This window comes from Apis laboriosa, unplaced genomic scaffold, assembly GCF_014066325.1.
Source record: "Apis laboriosa isolate Shangri-la unplaced genomic scaffold, ASM1406632v1 scaffold16_cov148, whole genome shotgun sequence".
NCBI classification, from domain to species: domain Eukaryota; kingdom Metazoa; phylum Arthropoda; class Insecta; order Hymenoptera; family Apidae; genus Apis; species Apis laboriosa.
In genome coordinates this window covers 3,152,982-3,163,808 of record NW_025222129.1, presented here as the reverse complement: position 1 = coordinate 3,163,808, position 10,827 = coordinate 3,152,982, and the positions used below count along the sequence as shown (strand labels likewise).

Genomic DNA, 10,827 nt, shown 5'->3' with positions numbered 1-10,827 from the left:
CTTCAATAATTTTATTATATATATAATATAAAAAAGTACAAATTTTAAAGATTATGAAATAAATTTTTGATATTTTATATATTCTTTTTATGCAAAAATTTTTTATATAAAAAAAGATAAACATTTATAATTTCTTTTATTATAATTAAAAAAATTATTTTTCAATAATATTCTTCCAATTTTAATTCATGACTCAACATTCTATATGAAATGCGTCGTGCATTTTCATACAGTTTAAATTAATCAGTCTGATGCAACATCAGGGACAATGTATAACAATATCTTTGTTTTTAACAATATCTTTAAGATTTTGAATTCTTATTCAATTTTTCATCTTATTTAATCTTCATATTCAATCTTATCCACGTCTTAAACGTATCCATCGATTCTTTTTTCGAATATAAATTCTCGAAATCAAACTTTCATTCGATTTTCGAATAAAATTTAAATTTTTCCCAAGCGTAATTTACAAAGTAAAATTCAAAATAAGCAAGATTCAACCCTGTTGCCGCCTATTCGATTTATCGACCTATCACTTGCCAGAAGTTCCCTCGACCAATCATTTTGTTGGAAAGTCATAAGCTTTCGTGACGTAGTTATTGCCACGCTGGCAGTTCAATTGACAATATCGTGCCATAAATCGAACATTTGCACTATCTTCGAATAAAATAAACAGTTTGTTGCAGTACTGGTGTACTGAAGCTTGCATATAATAGTAAAAATTTCTCGATATGCTTAAAGGAGCATTGTGAGTGAATGGACATTGGATGTAAATGTTGAAGGTAAAAAATAGCAACCAATTTCGAAAGATGCTCTCTCGCTCACTTGGTGAGCAATAAGAGCCTCAGGGTGGGGCGAAGAGGCCGAATGTCTGTCCGACTGTCCGTGACGGGTTCCTTTCCTCCGTTAGTTGCCTGATGCGCTTTATCGTGTCTGAGTGTAACGTTGGTGCAGTGTCTAAAGTGTTTTTTTTTAATGGAAACGTAGTGATTGCAGTGCATTCTATGTAATAAACATATACACGTAAAGTGTACGATTGATAACCAACGAGGGATGTCGTCTACAGATATCAATCTGATGGATTTCCTTTTCCCAAGAGAAGACGCTTTCCTAAAAGGCGACATTAAGGACGAGCCTTTCATAGATCAAAGCTACAACGATGACGCCATCACGGTGAGTTTCTGATGCACGCTTTTATCACATTTTTATTATTTAGCTTTTTTTTTTCTTTCTAATAATTACTTACTTTCGAACCAGTTCTTTCGAGACTCCAAGAAAACTAGTTTCTTTTTACATACGAATATGAAAGGAATTATAGGAATAACTGGAAGCAGGTTTCTATGAACTATAGTTTGAATAGTTTCTTAGTTGAAAGGTTATACAAAAATAATCGTGATTAATCGGGAAAGACAATCGAGGAATTGGATAAAGTGGCTGGCTCATTAATATCGCGCTTCCCAAGTTCCCGGAATATCACACGCGAAAATAGGTCTCTTTTATGTAATTGAAAATTCGATATACATATGGAAAAATACCTATGTAAGAGGAATATAAATTTCAGCGAAGTCTGATTTCCTGATAAAGATAGGCAAAATATTTTTCAAGTTAAAAATGAATTCTATTGCAGCTTGTTATCAAGAATGTTAATACAATGAATAAGGTTGAATTCCTAAGGCTAGTGAAACCTTCAAAGATCGACTCGATGTTTTACGCAATGTTATCGATGAATATTGAAAATATGCGAAGATCGGCATGTGAAAAAGTTTCATATTTCGTCATATAAACAAATAGATCGTTTTAAGCTATGCATTTACTTCTCTATTATTATTCACTAATAATTTAAACTTAGTAAACTCTAAGCAAACCTAGAGAACTCTAGATGAAAAATTCTAATACGCTTGAAGTGCAAAAAGCGATGCTATTATACTTCATCACGATCTGTGCTACTTTCATCGCGTCTTTAATTCTTCATTCGACTAACGAGAGGATGGACCGACCATCTCTTGCTTTCATTACTAACCATTATATTCAATTACGCTCAACAAGCCACGAAGTAATCCATACGGAGAATATTATAGAATTATAGTTAATCATAGCCGAAACATAAAAGGACAATTGACGTGATATCGAATGTTTACGGTTACAGTTAAATTACGATTATGATTAACTATGAGTTCCTGTTATTCATTATTAATTCTTGTTAACATATGGTATACCCAGTGTCGATGTGCATGAATATTTGTCGTTTGTTATTTGCAAATTATCGTGTTTTAACAAATAATTTATCATTAAAATAATTAATATACAACAATATACAACAATGAAATACAATAATGAAAAACATAACTTATCAATGATTGAATGATTTATAAAATATAAAGAAATCGAAAAGAAAAGAAAAGTATTATTGTTTCTTTTTTTAATCTTTTTCAAGATGTTATAAAAATTATTCGATCTCTGTTTCTTTATATTAACTGGGAAATGTATGCGGATATTGTTATTATATAACCATATGTTTTTAACATATGGAATGGTCTAATGCACGTGCTCTGTGTGGTAGCCGCCATATTGGAATGTCTTCGATAAACACTTAATTATATATTTCATATCTCATTAAAAGTAAAAAGGATATTTGTTTACAAACAATCTTTAAATCTAAAAAGAATCGATTAAATTAATTAACTAAAATTAAATAATAATTAACATAATTCTTTTTTCAATTCTACGTAATCCTATGTAAATAATTCTTATTCTAATTGATATATAATGTTTTTATAATGGAGATAAATGTCTTTATGCAGAATCGAAACGAGAATGCAAGCACTCGTCATGGCGAACGATCTTCGAACGAAAAGTACCGTTACGTTACGGGACTCCATATGAATAATCTAAAAAATTCTGACCACTTTTTTTTCGAAATAATGAAACTTAATCGATTTGTATACACAAGTGTGCATACAAATTCTTGCATCTGTGTAATTATTTTTTATAATAAATTTAAAGATTAAACAAAAGTTTAATAAAAAATTTCCATAAAGATGGAGAATTTTTAAACATTTTTGATTTTTATTTTATTCGTTTTTATAAACGCGGAATATTTTTTAATGTTTTATTTAATTTTTATTTCTCTTTTTATCTCAAACATAAGGCCAACATCTGTCAATTTTAACAAGAAAAAGTCTCACAGAGAATTCTAAATTTAGGGTAAACACAGAAACATCTTGCATGAGATCACAATTTATTTTTAATTCAAAGAATATGGAATAATTCAACAAAAAACGTTAAATGTATAATTCTTGAATATTGATCGATATAAACCCGTTTAAATATCAAAAAAAAAAAAAATCATAAAATTCTGAAAAATAAAAACTATCGTAATATTTATAAATACATACAACTTACGTAAAAATGAAAATTCTGTGTAAAAATCATAAATCTAAAACGATTACTTGATAATATATGTATATATACGCAAATATAATTTATATATAAATTTAATTAGCATTTGAATGTATCAGACAATTATTTAGAATGATTCGCTTTTTTAATTCCTTTCAATTTTCTTTTTATTCATGATTTAAGAGGTATACCAGTGAAATCGTAAAATTCGAGCGAACCAGTGTTTCCACGCTTGACTATATTTACCATTCCTCTTGTGCTTGGAAACTAGGTTACTCGACATTGGGCAAATGCTCGATTCATCGCGAGCCGAGCGACAAGCGCCTCGACCATTTTTCAAGCTTCGCTAAGCCGATTAAGCTAACTTTCATCCAGATATCTAAGTGGAGCACGCATTAGCAAAGCTTGTTACTTCCATTCTAAATCTTTAGATCCATTGCAAATGCGACATCGTTGGCATTTCGTAACGATGGCATTCTATCGTGTGCAATGCACACAATCTTCTTATTAGAAATATAAAATGAATAATGTCATTGATAGTAGATCGTAAAGAAATTGAATAACTCGTCTATGTCGTGCCTAAAAACTGAGATCGTTTTATCGCGGTGCATATTCATCAGATCAATATAGACTCGATCTAAATGGAACGCTATATATGGAATAGAAACTAAAGAAAACGGTTGCAGCCAAGTAAAAGTACCATTCAAAACAAACTGCATGCACTCGTGATTTTCTTCGCGTAGCATCGAGTAAACTTTTGACGTTGAAAAAACAAATAAGAGATTAGCCTTGCAATTAGAAGTTAAAAATATAAATGTATATAAAGTCATTAGTCATAGATATCACGATAATTCATGCTATTTTCTTGATAAAAGATTTAGATGTATACTATGTATACTAATATTTTACATTGTATCCGAGATATTTGTGTTGCCATTGTTAGTCACATAGTAAATTCTATATCTTTTATAGAAAACTTTCAAACTTTCAAACTTCGGAGGATTAATTTAAAATCTAGCTATATCATGGCTCGCGCTATACAGTAAATATCTTAAAATAATTTCCATTCTGTTCTCCGTTTACTTTTCAAGGCGGAAGAATGGCCAACCAATCCAGACGATTTTCTGGACTCTATTTTCAAGCTGGAGGATAATCAATTCAACTTGATCGATAATGATTTAGATGCGATCCCTTCTTCCTCGTCGGACAGCGGGCTGTCGAGTGCGCTAAGTCTCTCTTGCGAACAACAATTAAGCCCGCTTCTGCCGATCGAGGAGGATCAAGTGGAGATGAGTAATTCTGAGATGAGCAGTCCTCAGAATATCATGGATTTTGATTCGTTGGGCAGTCCTAATCAATCGATGGCCAGTATAGATAGTCCTGTCAGATCGGTGGTTAGTTCTAATATTGGTTCACCCGCCATGGATGTAGCCGAAGAAATGGACGTGGAACACACCCTCGTGGCTGTGGTGAACCCGAGTAACACCGTGGTAGATGCTAATACGACAATTATAACGGAGCAACCGGTTATCGATTTAGGTAAGAAATTGGCTGGATTTTTCCTTTCCTAAAGGATCGATGAATTTACAGTTTACAGGCTTACAGGCAGGAACACGGCCTTTGATCAAATGTTAATGTTTAGACGAATTTATCGAACTTAAACGAACCGATAACATCTATTTAACAAAGTGTTAACCAAATAATAGATTTAAAAAACAACACGAATAACATTATATCACAAGCAAATCGAGATTTCTAGATTAAAAAGTTCCATCCGTGAAAAACAGCGAGAGAAATAAATTTTTTCTTTTTTTTTAGAGAAAACACCGAAACCTCAGATTCACGTTGCATCTCCGGAAAATAACACGATAAATGTGCGCAATATCACGTGCAATGGGAAACGGAATATCAGACAATTGATACGCGTTACACCGATGGGTTCCGGTAATCCAAGATCGATCCTACTGCCAGTGAGTTTGAAAGACATGAAAGAAGTGAGAACCATCAAGATCATCAACGCCTCCCAGGCTAGAAATCTCAAAGGGTTCAAGATCAACCAGGCCAACATCATTAACAAACCAGTTCAAGTAATTCAGGCTATGTAAACCGTATATACAAAATCCTTCTTCAATGTTTTCTTCAAAAAAAAAAAATTAAAACAAAAACTTAATCGTCGTTACGGTTTCATAAAATTTCACGCGCTTCTTTCTCTTTTTTTCCACTACAGATGAACATCAAACAAGAATTCAAAGAAGATTCCAGTAGCGAGAAGGGTTGCAATTCGAGCGACGAGGTCTCGGAATCGGATTCCCCGTATCCGAGGCTAAAACTGAACGCGGAGGAGAAACGTCTGCTCCAAAAAGAAGGCATCACCCTGCCTACTCATTATCCGTTGACGAAGCACGAGGAAAGGGAATTGAAGAGGATCAGGCGCAAGATTCGCAATAAAATTTCCGCTCAAGACTCGCGAAAGAGGAAAAAGGAATACGTGGACGGATTGGAAGATCGGGTGAAGCAGTGTACCGAGGAGAATATGACACTGTTGAAACGTATCAAGGCGCTTCAGTCGCAGAATCAGAGCCTGGCCGGCCAACTGAAGAGGTTGCAAGCACTGTTGCAAAAAGGCAACAAGAGCGCCCAGCCTGCCACTTGTCTAATGGTTTTGCTGCTCTCGTTGGCCCTGGTCGCTGTGCCGAATCTTCGGCCACACTCCAATTCAAACAATGAACTCACGCAAGAGCAGGAACAGCCGGAGAAAATGCCACCTTTGGCGGGTAAGTCCGAGTAATTTCATCTCTCGTTTACGAGCAGATCGTGTGTAATTTTTTTTAAGTTGTTAAGATTCCAGTTAAAATTCTTTTTATTAAAATTGGAAAAAATTGTTCTTTTATTCATTAGTTTCTATTTATAAAATGTGCGTATAAATGTGAAATAATTATTTCAAAGAATAAAGCAGATATCGCTATTTTATTATCTTTTGGAATCATTTTAATTAAATATGAAATGTCATATATCAATGGATATCTTTTTTTTTTATTCTTTTTAAAAAATACTAACAACTTTGTAGATCTTGATTTTATCAAGTATTTTCTATATAGTAATCTATCAAAGATCTTTCCAGATTAGTAAACTATTCAGATCTTGATTTCGAGTTAATTTTATGTGTATTATTCGACAATTATAACATCATAGCCGGCATCACATTTTGTCGAACCGTTATATTAGCGGTTGCACAATACAAGTTGAATAAGTTTGATACTATGCTTCAAGGTACATTGAACCCTATAGAATCGTGAAAGGCATAGCCCTTAAAACATTTTATTTTTTCCTCGCGTTGCTTTCACATCCCATGGATTGTTGCATCTTGGCCTCGTACTGTCGAGTTTTTTACTGGTTTAAAAAACGAAACAATCAAGTGTTCTTTTATATATATATATATTTTTTCTCATGTGTCATTTCAAACAGGACAAAACTCGTTTGAAAATAAAATTATCTCACCAATAAAATTTGTCTGTGATCGTCAAGGACATTTTTTAATATCTGTAATATTTTTAATATTTCATCAGAATGTCTGCAATGACATCAAGGAGTAAAAATTGATACGCTAAACTTCAAATGATATCTCTTATCATAAATATTTATATTTCCTTTGATTAAATATTAGTAATTTGAATGTGTAGGTGAAAAACGAAACAGAAAACTTTAACAAACATTCATTATCATCAAATATGATAACAGCAGATAATTGGATGATGTTAGGTAAATATTTTACGTAATCGTTCGTTCATAATTATGATTCATATTTATAGAATAGAATATAAAACACTTAGAACTTCATAGAAACATAATTTATTCTATTTACTCGATTTTGATAATTTCTCGGAAATTGAATTTGCTTCATCGAATGCTAAAACAGCAAATTCCAATAACAGAATGTCAGAAAAAAAGTAACAAGACACGGTATTTTAGATTACGAAACGAATTTGCTTCATATTCTCGAATCTACGACGTAACAAACTTATCAAAATATTTTTTAATAAATATAATTTGATTATTTTAATCCAATAATATTATTAATAAGATTAATAACAAAATCTAAGTCTCGTTACCTATTAATTCACTAATTGATTGTAAAATATGATAAATTATCATGCAAGAAAATATGGAAAAATGATTACAACTTCACAAAGTTTTTATCAGAAATTTATGATAAATTTTGATAAAAGAACAAACATGATGTTTCGAAATCAATAGGTATGGAATCGATATGAATATCGGTATGATGAAACCGGAGCAGGGTAGAAGAGCGAACAGAAGTTGTTCAACTACTTTCTAAACGAGGACAAGAAAACTCTGATCCTTTCTCGATGTCAGAACAGAACGATCCTTCTCATCGAACGGCAATCTTATTTTAATTACTTTCTTCAAAATGCCCATTCGCTTTATTTCTCTCCTTTTTTGCCTTAGATTGTAACGTTATCAGTCTCCACCAACTTCTCAATATAACTTTCATTCATAACTTGTCGTCAAGATGATTCTCGTTTCTTTTAGAAAGTACAATGAGAACCCTACGAAGTCATTGACCTTCGTTAAAATTCAAAAACTATTACTTTAGGATCGTTCATTTGTACGTGAAATGCCTCGTAACCAGTTTTTCGTGTCCATTACGAAATCAATTAAATCAAACCGCTTAAATCAAACAACGTATGCAATGTATTTTCGTTCTGCCGTCGTAAGCTGCCATTCGAGATAATTACTTTGCATGCACGATAATACGAAACGCGATAAATACGATAACTACCATAGTTCCAAAGCATGAGTGTAAAAAAAATTTTATTCGAAAAATCTTGGAAATCTTGGAAATCTTGCCTGGATCTGTTTCACGATTGTTCAAATTATTAACATTATGCTTTCTAGGTCGTTCTCGAACGTTACTCTACACGAAACAACTGATGGACGAGGAATTGCAGCAATATAGCGAGGAATTGCTGCAGGAAGTGGAGGGCCTTTTGGATCACGATTACAGCCCTACGATTCAGCCACCCCTATACAAACGTCCTCGCATGGACACGGATTCTCCACCGAAATGCATCTTGTCTTCCGATCATATCGGAGGAACGCTTTGCGGAAGACAGGAAGTCACGATGAAATCGAACAGGAAATACATCGAGCCACCGTTAGACGATGTTTGGCCACCACCGAATCCAGGCGGGCAAAAGAATGTCAAAAAGGTGGTGGATAAGCTCGAAGCATTGACCAACGAGCTGAAGATTAATATTTCTGATTCGGAAGGCATGAGAACTGTCCTTCTAAAAGTTCCTCAGGAACAATAAATAAATGGGAGAGAACCAATTGTCACGATATTATATTTTTCTATCATTTGTAACCCTTTGCGATTGGATCTGTTTATATTGCTGATACGTGACATTTCTTGAAAATATTCTTGGAGAAGAAAATTATAAATTATGAAATAATCTATTTAAAAAAAAAAAATTTTAAATAGAAATTGTTCAGAATAATCAAAGGATCTAGAGATGAATTGAATGGAGTTTAAAAATAAACTGATATACTTCTTTTTATTAATATACGGTTAATGAAAATTTTCGAAGATCCTAAATTATTTTGAACCATGCATTCTCTTTTAATTCGATCTCTTCTAAATGAAAAATCATAAAGGGTTAACTGTTGAATAAAACACTCCGATGAGAAACATACACAAAAGAGAATAGAATTCTGTAGTTTTTAATTAATTTTTCTGCGTGAATATTTTCTAAAGATTAATGAGAATCCGTTCAACTAGCATATTTTAAACAATCGGTCGATATTTTTCACTAGCAATGGGATTAGGAATTTTCGTGTAAGTCTATACTACTTTTAAGAGTTTATCGAAGTCATACGTGCTCTTCTATATTTTCCTCTTCTTCTCGCATATTTTTAGTGTTATATCATCGAAGCTATCTCATATTCATATACTATAGTTCATTCGTGCTTTTACTCATCGATAATTTTACATATATTCTATCAGTGAACGAATTTCACAAACTTGATTTTTCATATCACTCACTTTGTCTGTTATAGTCAACTGCACACCGTCATAGTTAGGTATTGATCGTCTTTAGATGATTTTTCAAGAGTTTTTATCGATTGAATGATATTTAAGATTTATCTATTTATAAGGAGAATTTATTATGAGAGTTTTACAGTTATTATTGATGTTGCCGATGATAAGAGAAATAAAATTTGTAAATAGTCATTATACGAATTGTCAAAACGACACACATACAGAAAGATATACATATATTATTATTATTATATTAAATAGATATAATAAAAGAAATATATCGTAGCTTTAATTTTAAAAGATACGATTTTTAATTCTGTACTACTGTACGCAAAAGATGATATTTACAGAAGTATAGTAGTAAATTGTAAGTAATAAGTTGATAAAGAATTTGTTTATACACATATATTATATACATAAACAAATGCGTATAGCAAATATGTTTCCATCCTTTAATGCGTGATAAATTCAATTATCCAAAGGATAATTTTCATCATGAGGACTCGGGTATCGCAGTGTTAATAATAATTTAATATCATATCTCACGAGAAATTTGCAAGAAAAATGCAAATAAAACATAGATGCGTTAACTATGCCAACCTCGAGTGAAATCTATTTAAAACTGCGTGTTATCGACACCAGGTCTCAAGACTGTATCATAAATTTAGTTTATTACATCCTGATATATTTCTTATTCTTTTTTTTTCTTTTTTTTTTTTTTTTTTTTTTAAACTCGATATATATTCCTCACTTCGTTTTAATCAATTTCTCACATTTCTTAATTAAATTATTAATTTTTACGTTTTACTTTATACGTGACTAGTGAAATAACGTCCATATAAAACACAGCGAATTGTAAATAAATATATCGACATGATTAATCGTTTGTTTTATAGTTCGTACTTATGTTAATCTTCTCTTTCACTTGGACTAAATTTCTGGAAGAAGACAAACGCGCACATAGAATAATAAATGAAGATATAAAATTCGGCTTTTTCTTTCACAAAATAGCGAAATTTTGCGCGTTTAGAAATATTGTCGTTCTTCCAAAGAATTGTAATTGCGTACACGTATAAGGACGATTATTATCGATATCGATGCCGAAGCATCGATCACGATTTTTATTTAGATAAGTTAAACGATACATTCCTACCACTAATGTTCATTCAAAAATAGAACAATTCTATTTTTGCACGTATGTAAAAGGGTTAAAGGTATTACACTCTAAATTTAATTCAATATACGTGTAACGACATCAGAGAATAAAATGTTGCAATCATTATATTATTTCGATATGTTTTTTCTTCCCAAAAATTCTTGCAAAAGTACTTTCAGAAATTAAACTTTTATAAAAAAAAACTCGTATA

The 10,827-nt window shown here is 31.8% G+C and overlaps 1 protein-coding gene across 1 annotated transcript; it reads left to right on the top strand.

Moving 5' to 3' along the window:
* The first annotated feature begins 618 nt into the window (after positions 1-618).
* Positions 619-10,747, top strand: LOC122711207. Its single transcript, XM_043929747.1, has 5 exons — positions 619-1,173; positions 4,491-4,938; positions 5,218-5,486; positions 5,627-6,173; positions 8,317-10,747. The coding sequence occupies exons 1-5, from the start codon at positions 1,054-1,056 to the stop codon at positions 8,730-8,732; spliced, it is 1,800 nt and encodes a 599-aa protein (XP_043785682.1). The 5' UTR covers positions 619-1,053; the 3' UTR covers positions 8,733-10,747.
* Positions 10,748-10,827: the final 80 nt, after the last annotated feature.